Here is a 20,542-nt window from a genome sequence, read left to right on the forward strand (position 1 = left end):
CCTAAACATGCAATTAAAGTACATTAGTACCAGCATACTAGTTTATGTGCATTATTAAATGTAAAAATCTAAGATCCCTACATTAATGGAACATAAAATTTGAGATTTTTAGTTACACAGAAGTCAGAGAATTCAGATGGACGGTTCCCATAGCAACCTATCTCTTCCTCTTTGTGTTTTTCATTTCACTAGAATCTTTCATTACTTGATTGCACCATACATTGTATAGTGCAATTTCATCATAAAATTTCATCATTATATAACTGTGCAAGAGAAGAGAGTGAAGGTTGTCTTCACTCAACATTTCCTAACTTTAATGTGTCTGTTGCACAGAAAGCAAATTGATGCTTAGATGACTTGGGTCCATGTTTCCTATTTTTCAGAGGGTCTCCATAAATTTGAATGAGTGCTTTGAATGGCTATAACCAATAAAGCAATTCAACAGAATAGCATAGCATTATTTTCTTTATAATTCTTTATTGTCTGCTTTGCCACACGCATACGTGGCTCCAGTGAGCAGGAGAAAGCATTTTTCATTTATGGCTGGAAGATTTCTCTCATCCAGATACAAAAAAGAAAGTGACAGTGGAAAATGGAGTGTGGTTTTGATTTTTGTTTTCTGACAGTTGAATATAATTTACCAAATTACAACTGTGTGGGGATAGTTATGGCTGCTAATAGGGCGATCAGTTAGAGATCATTGTGGTGGCTTCTAGACAACATCACAGAGTTGGGAATTAGCAAAAGCAGACTTGCATTCTGCATTTTTCCATACTGGAAATTTTGATTCTGTGAAGACTTCATTTTTTATAGGCATAGAAGCCAGTAAGATGGTACTTTTCATAATATAAATGAAAATAGTAATTACCCTTGCAGTAGATTGTAAGGTCTTTGGTTCAGAGGACATAAAAATGGAAGAGACACAATGGGCCTGTAAGAACCTTTTGGAGACCTTATTGACTGACTTGATCTTTATGAGTTGGCAGTTAATGTGAACATTTCTAAGCCCAAGTATCAGTGGCTTCTCAAGCCCTAGAGTGCTGTGACAGTTGGTCCCACAGCAGATGAACCTGTTTGGAAGAAAGGAGATTCCGTTCTACAGATGAGAAAAATAAAAAATACGACAGAATAAAATTACGGAGCTTCACATCTTGAATTTCTGTTCTCTAGTCTGACGGTTAAAGTAATGCTAAAAGGAGAAGGTAATACTGTAGCAGCAGAGAATGGGCCAGGAAAATGAAAGGCATTTCCTTCTTATAAGCCTTCAAATTTTGATAATTTTCATTGCCTTGATAAACCTGGCTGATAGTACCATATTCTGTGCTTCTGTAGCAGTGATAAATTTTGCATGAAATGAAAGTAAATAGTTGTTTATAATTCATTTTAGAGCAGCCAGTATGTCACTAAGTCAGCATTTCTCTTCAGAGATTTATAGAGCAGGATTTAGGCTAAATTGCTGGCATATGAGATTTCAGCCAAAGGTTGTTTTCCTTTAACCATTTGGTTTTGTAAATGCCTTCGTTGATTTTAGGTTATTAGAGTCCAATATAATTACTTGTTTAATTGCTTGGAAAAAGTAGAGCTTCCGTAGTACAAAAATGGCTTATTTTCTTTAAAAATAACTGAACTCTGGCTTGAGGTTCTCTAGAATGCAATGCACTATACAATTGGGTAATTTCATCCTCTTAAAAATCCCTGAATAGTCATTAAATCTTTGGAAACTAGCTAATCTCCAGGAGGATGCTATATGTCTGGCTATTTTCCAGGGTTTGCAAGAGGATATGACAGTTTAACATGGTAAGAAAAATGGTTTCTTAGTTGCTGCAAGACTGGTTCAAAGATTGTAGCCTGCTGAAACCCCCTTGACATTCCTAGTGAATCCACTCTTCTCCACTATCCAGAATCAGCCTCCATAATCAAGAGGCAACACTGAAGGAAAAATTGGTGTTGGGTCCAGAGAGCTCATGAATAAGGATTGATCTATTAGGTATTGATCAGCACTCCTACTAGTTGTGTTGTACCGGCAAGTAACGTGTTGTTGTGTTTAAACATAACAATATGGGTCCTTTATGAGAGATACGGGTTTTGTAGTAGTGTAGAGGAGAGAAAAGAAAGAAAGAATGCATTAAGACAAGCAAAATTGTAGCCTGTATGTTGAGAAGTCTGAGATAATGGTAAAGATGCTTAGGATCATTATTTTGGTCCTGAATATAGAATCATAGAATCAGTAAGGTTGGAAGGGACCTCTGGAGATCATCTAGTCCAACCTCCCTGCTCAGCAGGGTCACCTAGAGCATGTTAGACAGGGTTGTGTCCAGGCAGGCCTTGAAGATCTCCAGAGAAGGAGACTCCACAACCTCTCTGGGCAACCTGTGCCAGTGCCCTGTCACTCTCACAGGGAAGAAATTCCCCCTCACGTTCAGGCGGAACTTCCTGTGCTTCACTTTCTGCCCATTGCCTCTTGTCCTGTCACATGGGGCAACTGAAAAGAGTTTGTCCCCATCTCCTTGGCACCCTCCCTTCAGGTACTTATACACATTGGTCAGATCCCCCCTCAGTCTTCTCTTCCCCAGGTTGAAGAGGCCCAGCTCTCTCAGCTGTTCCTCACAGGGCAGGTGCTCCAGCCCTCTCATCATCTTCATAGCCCTATGCTGGACTCTCCCCAGTAGCTCCATGTCACATGAGGTACATATCACAGGTACCTCAATACATTGTTGCAGAGAATAAGTATATCACTTTAAACCTGCTCTCCTAAGGAGAGGAGGACTGTTGATGTGTGTGTATGCATCCGTGCAGTCTATCAGTCTTTTCATCTATTTTCTCCCTTACAGCTTTTTGAATCTTTGTTCAGTGACAAGCAAAATTTGTGCAAAGGTATAGGTCTCACAGAATGACATTCCAAGTTTCATGAAAATTACATGCTCTTACACAGAAAAAGCAATCCAGCACTGGTTCACACAAATGCTAAGTAAACAATTGACAAGATTTAGGGCATTTTGTGTGAGCTGAGGATGAGATGCATCTTTTTCCACTCCAGCACAGTCTTGTGGAGGCAGCAGACAAGGATTTGGGAAGGAGGAGAGAGGAAAAGGTTCAGGAAGGCCACAAAACATCTCCCCTCTTGTCTTCTTATATTGCCCTTACTCTGGGTTGTATGGTATGATAATGATTGTACAGGTCCCTTTCCTCACCTGTGCCCATCCAGTTGCAGCTGTGGTGACCTCTGGGGACAAAGAAGGCCATTGCCACTTGTGAATAGAGCAGCTGGATCGTCATTTTAAAGCTCAGTGAAAGGTGTGTCTTCAAGCCAGCTCACATCAGCATCGTTCAACAGAGAGTCCGTGTGAATCAGGAGGACTCTGTCAGTGAGCTCCTGAAGCAGTCCCAGGACTGTGGATTTGAGTTTCATGTCTGGAGAGCTGAATATAGTGAATATTGAAACCAGGACATTTTATGTATTCAGAGGATACTTGGTTTTTACTTATATGAAGGGGAGAACATTGCTTGGGATTTGTTATTCAGATCTAAAAGGAAGAAATCACTTCTAAGGTATCATACTGTATCTATTAAATCTGTCAAACAACAGCTGATTGCCCAAGCCCTCTTTAGTAATTGGTATGGTTCAGGCTAGTAGCAATAGACGTCATTACATGACACTGAAGTCTGCCAGTTCTGCTAGTTAACGTTTAAGAGATAAGAGGAAATGGAGAAGTAGAGAGACTCATTCAAGTTGTTCCAACTTTTTAAGGTTTGATTTAATGGGATTTACAATTTTGTCTGTGTGTCGGGAGTAGCTCCTGGGGTTAGGTGTGAAGTTTGTGTAGATAAGAAGTTTGAAAAGACCCATGCTGAGGTAAAGTCAGTATTCCAAAACTGCCTAGTTTTGGTTCAGAGGTTTGTGATTTTAGAAGGTTCAGATCTCTTGAGGATAGATTGCCATCACTTTCTTTGCTGGCTTAATGAAAATGTCAGGTTCAAGAGGTGTGTCTCCACAAGGGGAGTAGCTTTTGCAGGAATAAGAGGACTCAGTTTTGAAGAAACTTTCACAGAAAGAAAAATACAAACTCTAGTCTTTAAAGATCTGAATACATTATTACAGAAAGAAAGTATGAAATTGCAATGCCCAGTTTACCACTGTTAAATCCCTCAAGTATTACAATGATGATAATATTTAGAAAATGAGCTTTCTGAAATGGAACAAAAAGCTCAGATGAGATACAACCATTCTGAGAAGCCAAAACGAAACCAGCTAGTGTGCATGGAGCATCCCACACTGATTACACAGCACAAGCATAGCCACTTAGCAACAAAAGACCACTATGGAGTCTGTGTGTTGTAACTGAGACTACTCAGCCAGGTTTAGACTCAGAATTGACTGCAAGCTATGTGATAAGGTTCGTAGACAACCAAATGGATTCTTTGAAGATTTTTGACCTAGGAACTCCTATAGCTAAATTTGAGGAAACTTACTGACAATACCAACTTTGTGTACTGTTGATTATGTTTAGACGGTCCACAAAGGCTTGCTTCTCAGATTTTTTTTACCTTATTGCTGTAGATGGCTATTCTTTGATAATCTGTCCAGGCAGATCAGTTAAAACAGGGGAGGTCAGACAATCATTCTGGATTGTTAGCTGCTGGTTTGATTATAGTTTTAACTTTTTTCTCTATTAGTTATCTTAGTGTTGATGTCCATGGTTCTGAGGGTTGATTTAAGCTACTGAACATGAAATTCATCTGTTTTGACTTTTCACTAAGCATCTATTTTAGCAGTATATTTCCCTGTGCTATTAAACTTCAGCACTGCACATTTGTGGCACTGTAACTGGAGTCAATAAAAAGTAAACACTGTCTAGAAGCTCTTAATCGGTATTTCACAGCCACATTAGCAATTCTGTCCTCCCCCTGTCCTATCGAGAGCATACACTTAGGAGAGGCAGGGCACTGTTAGAGTCATCCCTTATGTCAAATTCTAAGAAAGAATTCAGTTTAGATACTCCTCCTTCTCCCCCTTTCAAGAGCATGAATTCCTAAATCTGATTGCAGGAGGTGAGGGAGGGGGGGTTCTTTTCTTTCTTCCTCGTGTGTCTTTAGAGTAAAGGAAAACACTGTGTTAATCGACTTTAAACAGAATGCATCTTTTTTCTGTTAACATTCAGTCATTTGAAATGCATAAATATGTTAAAATAAATTGCACTCTGAATGCCTTAACCCTTTAATGCTATCAGGATGGTGGGGGAGGCCTTTACTAGCACAGGTACTTTGTCGGTTGCTAACTCCATTCTTCACTGACTGATTCCAGTTTCACAAGAAAGAGGTCTGTGTGGTCCTCTCTTTGCTATTGGTAATTGGAGCTGTGTAACATCGATGTGGTGGATCTATAGTCAGTTTCTTTCCATAAAGTACAATGGAAAACCTTTCACTGCTGGGCAGTTTGTGTTACTGTAATGCCGCTGAGTCTTTCTTGCAGCCCGTGTCAAGGATTGAACTTTCCAAATTATGTATTTCAGACGTTGAGAAAGAAAGGACTTAATGGCTGTGACAGTCCAGACCCCGATGCAGACGATTCAGTAGGTCACAGCCCTGAGTCTGAGGACAAGTACAGGAAAATTAATGAAGATATTGATCTAATGATCAGCAGGCAAAGATTATGTGTAAGTACTCTGAGCTCCCTTTCATTTTTTTACATTTTGATATTTCTCTGAACCTGGCAGGCATTGAACAAGAAAGAAAACAAAGGTTGTGAAAGCCCCGATCCTGACTCCTCTTACGCTCTCACCCCACGCACTGAAGAAAAATACAAAAAAATTAATGAAGAATTTGATAATATGATCAAGAGCCATAAAATACCTGTAAGTACCAAAGGTTAGATGGCTGTCTGCTGATAACTGCTGCAGTAACAAACCATAACCCTTTCAGTTCTGGCTTCTTAAGGAAAACATTTCAACTGGAAACAGGCTTTAATAGCCCAATATACAGTTAAATACTGTGGTCAGAAAATTTCACACAACATACTTTTCTTCCAAGTCTCTGCCTCTGACACATAGACAAAGCCTACTACAGCTGAAACTTACAGAAGGAAGTGAAATATACATCTATACATTATATTCACTTGATTTACAGAACTGTTTTACCACACCACTTGCCCAAATTATATCTAAAAAATAATGATGGAAATCTCTCTTTGTGGACAGGCTAACAAACCCACAGAATACTGTCTGTGGTGATATAGAAAAAAATGATGTAGAACTGAAATTCCTTTATATGTAGTAATTAGCACATTCTGTATGTGTCACTTCAGTTCTTAAGTGTCTCTGCCAAACTCAGTTGCAGCACTGAAGGGTTACAGCTACTTGCTCGCTGCAGAGAAACAGACTGCATGAGAGCCTAATGGTAGGATTCAGACATGTTTGTGTGTTGGGGTGATTTTACAGCTTTATCAGAGAATTTGCTTTGACCTCATCAGCATTTCTTTAATGCTTTAACATGAGCTAAATTTTGTTTTAACCAAGTCAAAATTTCTAACCATCAGTCATATGCCTTGCCAGATACCTAAGAGAAATAACTCTGCATGTGCTATTTTGTTTGCACAAGACATATGGGGAGGGAAAAATATTTTGTAATTATGATTAATATTAGATTTATAAAGCTGACAAAAAGAATGTGGAAGTTATGTTGGTCCCTTTTTCTGTGTGGAAGGAAGAATAGCAAACCCAAAAATTTGCCCAGGTCTGAAGAAGCATATGAATTTGCGTAGATAAATGCTTGCTTCCAGAACAGAGAGTGAAATCATCTGGATATGTTCATCCCTCATTCCCAGAAATTAGTTGTGTGGTTGGCTCCAAATCGGGGTGTCTGCATACCCAGAATGAGAAAAGACGCTTCCGTAGTCCTAGTCAATTGCATGAACAAAATCCAATACCTAAACTGAGGATGCTTTTTCAGGATGCTCTGATTCTGTCTCACACAGTGCAAGTGTTCTTTACATTAATTCTCAGAACAAAAATTTTCACGAGTTAGTTAAAATTTGAAGAAGTTTTCACATCTATGGCTAATACCTTTGTTGAAGAATTTAAATAATAGGTATTTTCACAACGACCAGAATAGCACCAAATTTGACAGTTTTGGCAAAGTATTTGTATTTGGAATGTACGAGTATTTGGAATGCCTTGTTAAGGATCGTCAACATATATACAAAGCGTCAGGGAGGTACATATATGTTCAATCTTTCTTACCTCCCTTTCATTTGCTTCTTTTGCGTAGCTGCTTTTCTGAACAAAAAAGTTCTAAAGCTGTCAGCATGAATTTGGTTTTTCAGGATGGAACTCAGTTCAATAAAGCAACGGCTACAACACTTTAGACAGCAGTTATAAGCTGAAATGCTTAACCCTTTGTCAAGTCAAAACTTAGCATTTGCCATTCCTTTCCTCTTTCAAGGATGACCTTTGGCTTGTTCAAATGAAGGTGACAGAATTTTCAGATAGGATTTTATTAAGTTATTTCTCCACCTTCACAAAATGAATTTTAGATTGTTCTTCAGATCTCTCTCGCTGCTTGTTTTTGTTCCAACACAACAAAGCAGCACATGTTTATAACCTCATAGTCTTAAAACATGGGGCGGGAAGAACTCGTTCCTGGCTAATAGTGAATTCTGTCACCTTCCTTACTACCTCAAGCATTCAGAAAAAGTTGCCTTTTGTATAAAACTGAGAAGGATCTATGAATCAGAAACAACACAACTATTCAAAATACAGTCTGTTGCTTCTGTCCTTCCCAAAATCAACGAAATTTCTCTCTAATGACTTCATTAAAATTTTACCTTTTGATGTCAAATTTAAAACCAGATATAGTCCTATCTCCGTTCTTCGTTTCTCTACTGCTTTCCTGAGCTGTGTTTTGGGTATAATGTAACTTCCTACCTTGCAGGGGTGTTATAGCATACAATTTATTATCTTTTTGTGAAATTGCTTCAGAGATGTACTACAGAACTGCCAGTGTTAGTGCTTCTTTTTATATAAGACTGGATATGCCTTCTTTGAATACTTCACACACTGAACTCAAGGTCTGTGCACCAGCAAGCTGCTTATCACAAAAGGAAGAATCAGTAGGTGATCTCTCTTAGTGCAACAGGAGCTCCTTCTCTTAGAGTAAGCCTAAATATGAGCAAGATGGAGTTCAAAGCTAGAACATAATGAAAATTTGTAAATCTACAAGATGATTTTTTAACTGTACAAATCAATATAGTTTTAGGGAAGATGAAGTTCTGTTCATTTCCTTATGACCGTCAAAGGGTAGCCAAAAATGTTGGGGGGAAGAAAGCAAAACTGAACAAAAAGTCAACAAGTCAAACTATTAAATCACTACTTACAAAAATTAATAAAACAATTCAGTGCCTGTGCCTGGTCTTGTAAGAGAGCAAAGCTGCTGCCAAATGAGAATAAAATTGGCTTTTCCTCTAACAGCTAAAGCCAATAATGTTTCCTCAGATAATTTTCTGGGGATAAGTATTTATATTGTTCTAAAACATCTGATAATAATTACACATTTATTTGTAGTTTTCATAAGAGTGATGAAAGCAGAAGAGACAGAAATAGTCCACTAGAAGGGAGCTATAAGTATTTCTGTCTCGAAATAAATGAAGGCCTGGCTGAACATGGGAGAAAAAAAATACTTAGCAGAAAATGTTTGGTGCATTCATTTTCATGGGTTTTGAATCCCCAACATTTTGCTTTCCACAACATTGAACAACTTGTGGTGTTCACATCTAACTTGGCGTTTTGTACACTGGCAATTTCCTTTAAATAGGCAATCTGCTCTCTTTGGCAATTTTGCTAGTTGCATATCTGTTAGAGTATAGCTATGACTATGGTCATGAATTAAAGAATGACATAAAATGTTTTGAGGCACTGGAAGGCCGTCATCTCTACAGTTAATAGTGTGAGCAGTCCCTGGCATGCTTTTGGCACAGGCCAAATAGCACTTTCTCAAACAATTCTTAAGTGTTGTTTGGTAGTTAGCCCAGGCCAGGAACAATTCCCAACAGTCAGTTTATATGTGGCTATGCTGGTTTTGAGGTTAAAAGAGTTTAATAATATGGACATGGACTGTTTTGTGGCCTCAGATGGCCTCAATTCCTGGCCATGTTTAACTTACTAATATAGATATTATGCAAGTACATCATAAGCTTTAATTTTCATCAGACCTGACTGGAAAGGATATGCCCCGTGACTTAGCACCAGGAATGGCTAGGGAATCTGTAGTAGGTCACAGTTCTTGGTAAAGAACATATAAGACAATAACAGAAAATTTGGTCAGCCAGAAGTAAAGCTGCAGATAGACCACCGTTTAACACCAGTGCTTATCCAGATAACCTTCTCTCTCCTCTGGACCTTACTATATACAAAATTGTTAGTTAATCTTTTGACTGCTGATCAGAAATTAGAACTACTGTATTCCAGAGTAGCATGTGTATTGCACTGAAGAGAGTAAAAATTATTTTGCTCTGATCAGAGAGTTTATCTGAATAAAATTGCCTGTAAAGTACTCTGTAAACTAGTCTAAGTGTATCCAGACTGTTGGTAAGAGGAAGCCATTAGACATGCAAAAAATAAGAAAGTAATCTTTGTAACTAGTTTAAAAATTACTTTATAGAATGGCAAAAGAAAGCAAAGTAACTGTTTCAGCAAAAGTTGTATGTTTCAGTGATGGTTAGTCTCCCCTGAGAGTGGAAACAGCAAGAGCAACCAAGACAGGCTCTTTTGTGCTGTAACATAGGATAAAGAAGATTCCAGCCCTTGAAGGATTTGTACATAAAGGAAAAACAGAATGATGATACAAGCAGATGAACCTGAAGAGGAATTGACTGGACCTTCAGATTTGCATTTGTATCTGGGTCTTAGTTTGGATTTTTGGACAGAGGTTGTGATTAGGGAAATAAGTTAATAAAATGGAGGGAATATTGCTTGTGTCAGCTGTATAGCCAGGCTCAGCAGGCCAGATTTTATAGATGTCGTGACGGAGGCTAAGCAGACACTGTGCAAAATGATCTCTAGTGGATGACATTGAGCCTGACGTGGGCTGACACACAAGCTCCTAAGCTTTGCTTAAAGCCTGCAGAACTGGAGGTGGGATCATGTCCTTGGAGCAACTAGGCAGCGAGATCTGCCATTGTGCTGTGTATTACAATAGCAAGATGCTCCATGTTGGCGTATTCATATCCCCAAGCTGGTTATGGAGCAAAAACATCCATTCATCATGTGAATTCATTGGCTAAAACTTTTTGAAAAGATAACAGCCATCGACAGCAGCTGACTCTGAGCTTCAGAACCAGCCTGTGCATTGAGAGGGCTGAAGTGCATTCCCTCCTTACACAGAATTTGGGAAACTCCTAAATCTTTTTGTGGCCAGTAAAGAAAGTGGCTTGCTTCAAATCATACTTGCAGACTGATAAAATGTTTCAAATTCGACTACATGTGCCTATTTCCAAGGAGTTTAGCTTTCAGTCATGACATATGTGGGCACTCCTTGTGCTGTATACATGGTAAATTCTTCTTTGAAAGACAAGCCACATGTGCAGCCAGAGAGCTAGGCCTTAACTGTAAAAATGCTTGCATGCAAAAACGTTGCTCCTAAAAGAAATGAGGAACACATGGGGCAGAAGCATACTTCAGCAGTTACATTTGTCCATACGTAGTCATTTGTTCTCTTTTTTCTATTTGTGAAGCACCAACTATGTTTCAAGATTTCTACATAGACCGTAGCAACACATGTAGTTTTGCTTCTTACCCACTGAACGTTTCCAGAATACCTCTCCTCCCCTACCAACCCCCTACTTAAACCAGTTTCTTCAGTCAGCTCTTCAAACAAAAATGGCCATTAGAGGCACACTTCAGCCTCTTAGCCAAGGGGACAAGAGTTCCAGAGACACGGAGCCCTGGCCAAGAGGCTCTGCCAGCAGGCTGTAGACATTTAAACTCAGGTCAGTTAGACTGAGTGTCCTAACTGATCTTGGCCATCATGCTAGGGCGGAGAGAGAAAAGCACGTTTTTCTCAGAAAACTAAGCCACAGAGAGGGTTATAAAGCTAAATTAACACCTTGAAAGAAGTCCTGAGGCATCCGTGTAGCATATTCTTCACATGGTGCCCTGAACTAAAATCTTACTGTGCCTTATTATTTGTATGCTATGTTTCAGTGGTTAAGCAAAAAAGATTCCTATATATTTAGAGCTAAATTTTGTCTGCCCTTAGAAAGGGAATAGGACAAAGAAAACTTAAGAGGTAACCATAATTTGACAGCTGGAGCTGTAATATGCCAGCAGCCAGCAGATCTGACTAGTCAGAGAAGATGCGTGTGGGTGGCACAAGGTCAGGCTGTCTCTGCTGCCTGACACAACAGATTATGTGTCCACTTCTCAACATACTCCCTCTAGGTCCTTGGAGACTTATCAGTACAATCATCTGTCAACAATAAAATTAAAATCTGTGAGTTCCTCCCCCTGAAGATGTCACCACAAGGCTAGTTTAAAGACTTTTTTTTGAAGAATTAAGACTGTTGAAGTGCTTAAAGATTTTTAAGTGGTAAATTAAAAGGTATTTCGTTTGCATTCAGATTTTTGAACATACAAATTGCGGTCAGGTAATCATGGAAAAGTTTTCTGTCCATTCACAAGAGCAGGAAACTAATTATTAAAAAAGCAACTAAAATATGTAATTCTCATGTATTTGAATGATACAAGAACCGTGGGTTTTAATGAAATTCAGACAAGCCTCACCCAGGAAAACCCCATCCAACAAACCAACCAACAAACTTGAGTTGGTAATACTGTTTTGTGGTTTCTAAGAGCATAATGAGTATCAGGCACTGCATCTGCTTGCACTCCCTGTCAGACCTGGAGTCAAGTGGCATAATTTGGTCCAGTTTGCAAAAATCTTTATTGAAAGGGATTTTTACAAAGGAAAGGCTCTAAAGATGTTATTTTTAAATGGTGAAAACAGTGTATTGAGTAGGTGTTAAAAACAGTTCCCTTCCAAAACCAAGAACCAGAAGAAAGGTATACATGTAAAGTTCTTGTATTTGCTATGTGTCCTTGAGCAGAACTTACTTTCTTTTAAGCCCTTCCCAAACAAAGCTAGAAACTAAAAAAAAAAAAAAAGTCATTTTCTGTGTTGGTGCCTTTAACATGATTTGGGATCATTTTGGTTGCTAAAGCAACTTATGCTGAAATTAAAGCTTTCCCTTTTGCATTCCTCCCCTTCTAATTTTTCTCCATGCAATGAAGTCACCATATTCATGCACCTTTGATCTTGCAGTCATCTGTGACACTAGATTAAGATACCACAAGTGAACAATTACAACTTCACTGAATGAAAGAAATAGAAAATTAAGCTTCATGAAACAGGATTTTAGTTTTAAACAAAAAAAAAAAAAGAAAGAAAAAAATCTTTCCAGTTCTTACAAAGTAAATGTGCAAACTGCACTGAAGGAAGATGGAATCAGGATTTCAAAAATGTGCCATGTTAACTCTGTTTAAAACTTCTCTTGACTCTTAATGGGGGGGAGCTTAAATATGTTAATCACCAACTACAACATATTTGAACTAAATATAGAGTAACTGTACTTGAAGACTGTTGTACTTCTGTACTATTCTTGTCTTTGTTTCCCTTTTTTGCTTGTACAGGCGGTTCCACCACCAAACTTTGAGATGCCAGTTTCTATCCCGGTGTCCAACCACAACAGTTTGGTATACAGTAACCCAGTCAGCTCTCTGGGTAACCCCAACCTTTTGCCACTGGCCCATCCTTCTTTGCAAAGAAATAGCATGTCTCCTGGCGTGACGCATCGGCCTCCAAGTGCAGGTAACACAGGTATGTTCTCTTCAATCTCATCCCTTTAAATGTTGTTTTTTATCGCCTGCTTGTGTGCCTTAATTAACTTTAAACTGTACTCTGAGAAACAAGAGCTCTGTTTTTACTAGTCATAACAGTTTATCCAAAATTGCTGTGTTGAAAAATCAAAAGAAGGGCCAAAGAGGTTTTTATTCCTGATTTAGAAAATTAAAAAAAAAATGTCCTAGAAAAAGCTGAATATTGACTAAGATTAAAGGAAATCAATAAAGGATAAAAGGGCAGACAATTTGCTGTTTCATAAAAAGGCAGCTTGTCTACTTAATACATTCAAGAACTCACTACACTGTAAAGCTTAAGTGGGTGGGGGAGAATGTGTGGCCAGTGCAAACAAGTTAAAGCAAGTAAAACAGGCCACTAGTTACTTTAAAGAGTAGCCTAGAGGCTAAATACAGAATTTGTTGTTATTTCAACAAATTATGATTGTTGCATTCCCAAGTTCCTTGATGGTTAACGTTAGTTGAGTACTGTACTTGAGAGTCTTGTATAGCAAGAGGCTATGCTCCCGTGCTGCTGCTGATGAAGGGTCACCTCTGAACAGGATAAACGGGGATTAGGTTCATTCAATCTGTCTGGCTGAAGCAACATCAACATCCTTAAGTATACAGGGTTCAAAGAGCCATCTGAGGTCTGCAAGCACAAGGTATTGTAAATACTTGAAATGAATGTCTATGAAAGGCTGAGAAAATTTAAATGAAAAGTTATGCAAATATGTATTACAGCTTCTGAGTAAAGTTGTCATCCAGCAGCTTTCAGTCTTTTCCTCACAATCCTGTGTGGAGGACTTTGCTTTTCTGGCTAATATTGAAACAAATACAATTTTCAGATGCAGGTATGCCAAAAAATAAATTTCAGAAATAATTGATAGTTCATACACTGTGGAAGTATGAATATAAAATAATGAAAAATTAGGTACCTTATATTTTGTTTGTCCTTGAAAGGCAAATATCTTGTATGTGTAACATTATTCATTACAATTTTATAACCATGGACGTGTTGGGAGTCAGAAGGAAAACAGTAGTGGTTGTTGGATCAGGCCATTTGAAAGCAGGGAAAATGTTAGGACTATTTTGAATGTTTGGCTGTTATGTTTTATTATACTCACTTTCATTTCAACCCCCTAGGTGGCCTGATGGGTGGGGACCTCACAACCGGTGCAGGCACCAGTGCAGGTAAAGAGGAGAGTATTTGTATTTAGTATTCTAAGTGAACAACAGGCTTCCTTCAAAGGCTGAGTCCGCAAATTGGGGGCGAGATATTAGAAAGTGCTGAGCATGGGCTAGGGAGGATAAGGTTCCCCCACCTGAGGGAGAGGGAAGGTGCTGTTAGCTGTGCTTCACTCAAAATAGGAAGAGACTGGTTTTTGGAACTGTTGAAAATCTTGTGCTTCACCCAATTGCATGTATACAGATGTCTGATTTCCTTCACGTTAGCTTGTCCATAAAAACTTACGGGTCCATTATTTAGCCCTGTGAAGGTAAAACTCTGCTGAGGGCAGTGGCAGAAATTCCTGATCCTTTGAAGTCAAAGGGAGTTTTTCCATTGACCTTAGTGACTTCAGTGGAATCAGGGTTTTATTTTATGAATTTAAGCTCCAGTGAAGACTGAAATAATGAGTCCCTCATTAGACTTCCAGCTACTGAGCACAGATTTCATTTCATGCTTAAGACCATTGATAACCATCAAAATCTGATAGCATTTACTTTAATAATTAGTAATTAAACTTAGTTTTAAACATTTACTTAAGTGCTGTGGGACCCAGTGGGGAGGGATTTTCAAAATACCCAGGCAGAGCAGAAGTTTAGCCTCTTTAGTCTTACTCTCTTAGAGCTAGTGAGAACAGTATTTGTTAAGGCCTGTGTTATCAAAGCAATGTTGCTGAAGTAGTCCCCTTTGCTCAGTAAACTCAGCGATTTGTTTGCAATGTCAGCAATATTACATTATTACAAATACAGATTACAAAAGACAATGGCAAGATTACTGTTTCAGTTTGAGAAGTAAACACGCATGCTGGAAGAAAAAACGTTGAGTAGTAAAACACGGAGCACATCCAATTTTGCTGGATTAGCTGCTTTTGGAAAGAACTATACAGAAAAAGTCAGAAGATCCATTTTATGCACTATAAACCGGGGTTGAGATATATGCTAATTTTGACACTGTTGCATAGAATGACTTAAAAAGAAATCCTGGCTATCATGATTTTTTTTCTTTCTTGGCTCTTCTCAGCCACTTTAGACTATCCCGCTTTTATCTTCACACATAGATGAGCCACAGATGTTTGTGAGCTGCATCTGTAGTAGAATTGAAACTGCACAGAATTGTATCAAAAAGGCACTTTAACCTCCTGCTGAAGCTTTAAGAGATCATTCGGTATTAATTTAGGAGTAGGGTAAGCAGACCACAGGAACTTAGTTATTAGTCTCCTTTGTTCTCAAAAAAAAAAAAAAAAAAAAAAAAAAAAAAAAAAAAAAAAAAAAGATAGAAAATTACAGTTTTGCTAATCATTTTTGTTAGGCCGTGAAACACAGCTAAAGAAAGATTCATTCTGGTGATAGTTGCATTTCATCTTTTTTTTAATCTCATGTATAGTAGAAACTTCAAGTACAGCAGCAGAGAATGCAGATAGGAAATCGATTGCCCTATGAAGGGGCTCCCTCTACTGGCTTGTTAAGAAATAGCATTGTCTTGTGACTTGTTTCCTCGTTCTTTAAAAAGGACGCTAAAAAGCAATTAGTAAAGAAGGCAATGTTTTCCTTTAAAAGGGGCACACACTAAAATAAAAGCCCTTCTACACATGCGTTTGGCTTAACAATTCCTTGTGCTTAATAATAAATGTATATATATATGCTAGGTTAGAAGTTAACTCTTTTAAAATATTTTTTCTTGGAAATATATTAAGAGCATTTATAAGCATAAAATAAGAGGTATAGCTTGATAATTTATTTACAATAAAGAATTTCTGTTTCCTGTGTGCAATACTATACATTAAGCTTTCAAGCAATGTAACTTTGGAGTAGGCAATTGATTTGAGGGGCATGCATATGCAGGGCATTGCTAGGAATGCATCATAAATATTTAATTGTATGAATAGTCTTTGTTCTTTATCTGGCAATAAGAGCTTTAAACACCATTAAAGATGTGTTTTCTAAATGTCTTAAATGCAGAGCAGTAGCAAGAATTTGATACAGGGCTGAAGGAAGATGAAAGGTCACTATAAGGTTGAATCTTCTGCCTTAGTTGCATCATTCCATAATGCCACTATTTTGGACAGTCCGTGCTCTCTCTTTAGGGTGCAGAAGAATAAACATCAAAAGTTCTCTTTGTTCATCATTCTTCATAAGAAACAGAGACCTCTGTGTTTTTTTTCTAACTGGCAATTTAGAAGCTGGTAGCATGATCATGCAGTTTAATCTGTTGGGGTTCATATTTCTTGCCAAATTAGAACATTATGAATTTGCATTTTTCTGCAGCATTCAAAAATAGCATATATTCAAAATAACATACTCCAAAGAAGAAGAGTCTAAAGGGTTTCATTTCTGTCACAACAAAATGAAACTACATTTGATTGCTGATACCAGGCCTCAGTTTTTGCATTACTTTAACAAATTACATTATTAACTGCAAGATAGGAAATGGAAAAAGATACTTAGGTTAGTTAAGCCTCGTTTTTGAAATTTGTATTGTTTTGTTGGTTTGGATTATTCCAAGTAATAACCCTGACATCATCTGCAATTTACCTTGGGAGTCAACCCAAGACATAAATAGAACTTAAGAAAGCTGACTACTTTATTATCCTACACAACTAAGTACCAGTAGTGGTATTTTTAACTTAAACCAAGGTTATCTCAGGTTTGTTAAAGTAAATTTGTTCTTAGACAAATACAGATTGGACAGTTTATATCATGTGATAATAGCAAAGTCCAACAAAATTGGAGTGAACTTACTGTTTAGTATAGTTGCTAAATTATAGGTGCAGCGATGTCTTTGGCACCATTCTCTCAAACCAGAGATTTTTAATTAGAGAGACAGAAGAAATTTTTGGACTTAAATCAATATGCTCTAAAACCACTTAGAGTCACTCTCTTCAGCTTACCCCATAACTAACATGAAGATTAAGTGTTATATAACCAGTTAACATAATAAAATGTATGAAGTTGTTTGAATTTTTTAGGAGCAAACAAAACCAGTTAAGTCGACAATAACTTGATCAGAAACAAATAATGTCAATGAAGTAAAGGTTGTAGTTGTTTAAATTATCTGAACTCAAGTTTTATACAGTGGTTCAATACTTAGGTTGGAAGCCTGATGAAAGAGTAAGACTTCAAAAATATATCAGTAGTTTAAAAATCAAAATACAATGGTTCTAAGGTAGTCTTTAATATTTTGATTTTTAAAACCTCCGACTGAGTTATAATTTTCATTTTGTTTCCATATGGTTTTCAAATTATGATCTTTTGTATTTTATAATTAAGTTTTATTTTGAATGGAATAAGCTCATCTAGATCAACAGAATTTCATTAAATTTTCACCATTATAAATAATACAAGAGAAGGAAAATTTCATTCTCAAGTTTTAAATCTAGGGTGGGTATATAAAAATATAATTTTTGCTTTAATTGTTCATTTATTCTCTGTAATTGATTTGTTTTACCAGTGGTTTCTGTACTGCCTCCATCTTGACTTTAATATTAAACTAAAAGAGCAAGTTACTCAAAATTTGAGACTCTAAAAATGCTGTCAAAGGAGCTAAGTGTGTGTTCTCTGTAAATCAGGCATCCTTCGACTACATTTAAAGTTGCTCTCTGAAATTACTAGACACAGAAAAAATCAGTAGTTCCTGTAGAAAAATTCATCCTATGTCTTTTTAATAACTGAATCCCATATTTACCTACAAATCAGCAGCTAGTCGTTTCCTTCTGGAAAGTAAGCACAACCTGCCACTGGCCTTATATTCTCAGAGCTCAGGTCCTGGATCTGTCAGCCAATATTACAGTTTGCTAGTGCTTTACTGCTAATTATTTTTTTCTTGGTCATGTACTGACTGTGGGTAAAGGTGTTATATATTCTGTTTGTATTTCAAGCCAAACGTATATATGCAATAGTCACTTTTTAATGTATAAGCTATGTATTAAGGTAGAGGCATTCTGAATGATATTTTCTGGAAAAAGAATGATTTACTAAAAAGAAACAATCTGCTCAAAAGTAAGGAACAAAAGTAAGCAAGAATCAGAAAGGCACCTAACTCCATTAGTCTCTTTTGCAATCCCAAATATAAATAAGCAAAAGATTACATAAATATTTCCATTGTGCCCTAAAATCATGCTTGGCAAGTCAAGAGAAGTTAATTCTTAGGCAACAAGTGTGGAATATGTTAAATAAACAAGTGAGCTTAGAACAATGATTCCCAAACCAGTTTATGGGCAACCTGTTAGGACTGAGGTCGCCAGGGAGAGCGTAACAAGTCATTGGCCCTCCCTCATTATTTGATCAGTGCAGTTGTCCACAGACCTCTGATCTAAAGATTGGGCAAGATGCTGTACTAAAGTGTAGTAAACAACAGTTCCTGCCCAAGGAAGTTTACAATCCGGAAGAAAGAACATACAGTCATTCATAACAGAGTTCATGATGCAATAGTGCCAAACCCAAACAATAAGTAATCACAATTTGTCAGGCTGGCTTAAAAACCGTGAAGGCACATGAGAAGTGAGCAACACAATAGCTCTCAGATTCTTTTTCTTTTTCCTTTTTCTAAAGGCTCTATGCCATTAAGTGTTGCTTTTCCAAACTTTCCTCTGTAAAAAGAAGATACATATACTTTTTTCCAGTCCTGTGACAATCCAGGAGTTGGTGTTTTAAGGAAAGTATCTACTAGTGGGAGATTCGTGATAAAGCAATAACAACACTAGAACTTGTTTGACAGCTCTAATATATAGTATGAAGGAAATTGTCTATCTAACAGTACTTGAAATTCATGTCTGTGTAGGCAGCCAACACAGGCCTTTCCAAAATTAAGTCTTGTTTCTGCCTTAGACAACTAATCTATTGCATAGAGCTAATTCAGAATCTTTTTGTACAGGTAAATATCATATCAGCAAACCTTTAAGAATAGATTTGAAAGGGTGGAGGATGCTTTCCATGTAAAAGTCAAAAAACATCACATTGACTTTGTGCGTCATTTGGAAAGGTTGGGTGTGTATATTTTCAGTTAATTGGTGTGACCTCTTATGTGTAAAGAGATCTATGTAAGTTCAGTCTGAGTAGACCTCCATGAACATTTGTGGAAATCTGGCCTTTATTAGGTTTCTATCAGTTGTGTAAGTGTTGACTTTAGTAAGTTATTTAGTTATTCTCTGTCTCATCGTCTCTCTAATCGGCAGTGTCTCAATATTTGTATTTATAAAAAGACAGCTTGAAAGGATTGAAAGGGAGAAAGCCCTAAGTTCACGTGTAATGAACAATTAGTGAGTCATACAAACTGTTTTTCATTGTAAGTAGGATTTTAAAGACAGGCATGATTGACTTCTTCTTTTCCTTTATGACAATTACAAATAGTCCTCTAGAATAACTTGTATTCCTTAGATAAAATCCTTTTCCCAGTGAAGTCTGTGGGAATTTTTTGCTTTTCTTCAGGGAGGCAAAGATTTCACTCACTATTTTGTCTGTCCATTGTGTTTGTCAGGACTCCACATTATCTTTTTCTTTCGCATATTGCAGTCTGTATTCTCGTTCAGATAGAGAAAACAAACAAAAAAAGGCATTGCAAATCATCAAACATCTGGATTTCATGCCTACCCTGAGTGCTGAGATAGCTGATGCCTTCTGGATCTGGAATGCAACGAGGACTTTGCTCTGGGAAGAAAAGCAAGAAATGCTTTTAATCCCTTGAAGTTGGGATTGCAGGCCCACCCGGAAGCTCCTGGCAGTACTGAGTGAATGTGACCCCTGACCTTTAATTTTTAACATGATTCTCCAATTCAGATATTCAAGTCATAGATTCTAGTTGTTTTCCAAATCTCTTGCAAGCTGATTTTCCCTTGATAACAGCTGGAACAGTCTCCCAGAACACTGGGGGTAGGGAGCTAGAAGAGAAAGGGAAGAGATTGTTATTGGTCTTTTCTTTGCATCCGCTTAAATTTCAAAAAAATTCTACATGGTAGTTATCCATGCATGAAACACTTCCCTGTTGTGTGTAAATTTGTTCCGATAGCATAGACAGCAGAGAAATCCAAGAATGTACAATTTGTGTTTAAAATATCTAGTTTTGAAGTTCTTCTGATGTTGAATTTTAAACTATATGTTCTTCATTTTTCAATAGTTGTGAATGTATCAAAAATTGACAATTTAACATGTAGCTTTGTAACTTAGTGCTGTTTATGAAAAGAAGATATTAACACCTATTTCTGATGTTTCTTGGGGGAAGCAAAAAAGCACATTTCAAGTTTCAAGAAAGTTTCAAATTTTATATTCAGTTTATAATTTAAGTTATTTCTTATCCTGAAATACTCTTTAAAAAAACACCTTTCCCCAAAATGATAGTTGTTTTGGAAAAACCACAAAAGCAAATAATTTGTCTTTTGAAAAGGCTCTCAGGCAGTCAGGAAGAAAAGTATAGTCCTCTACTCTTCCCAGGCTCATATTTT

The 20,542-nt window shown here is 37.3% G+C and overlaps 1 protein-coding gene across 8 annotated transcripts in view; it reads left to right on the forward strand.

The window, feature by feature from the left end:
* Window positions 1-20,542, forward strand: part of MEF2C (myocyte enhancer factor 2C) — a 131,309-nt gene that overhangs the window by 87,095 nt on the left and 23,672 nt on the right. For 5 of the 8 annotated variants that reach the window (XM_062599583.1, XM_062599582.1, XM_062599587.1 and 2 more), the window contains 3 exons: window positions 5,511-5,654; window positions 12,678-12,864; window positions 14,028-14,075. In XM_062599583.1, the coding sequence (XP_062455567.1) occupies window positions 5,511-5,654; window positions 12,678-12,864; window positions 14,028-14,075 (379 nt within the window). Of the gene's footprint in view, window positions 1-5,510; window positions 5,655-5,714; window positions 5,853-12,677; window positions 12,865-14,027; window positions 14,076-20,542 lie in introns of all 8 variants that reach the window. The other 3 variants (XM_062599586.1, XM_062599588.1, XM_062599589.1) reach the window with 2 other exon arrangements.

The sequence above is a fragment of the Rhea pennata genome, chromosome Z (genome assembly GCF_028389875.1).
Source record: "Rhea pennata isolate bPtePen1 chromosome Z, bPtePen1.pri, whole genome shotgun sequence".
NCBI classification, from domain to species: domain Eukaryota; kingdom Metazoa; phylum Chordata; class Aves; order Rheiformes; family Rheidae; genus Rhea; species Rhea pennata.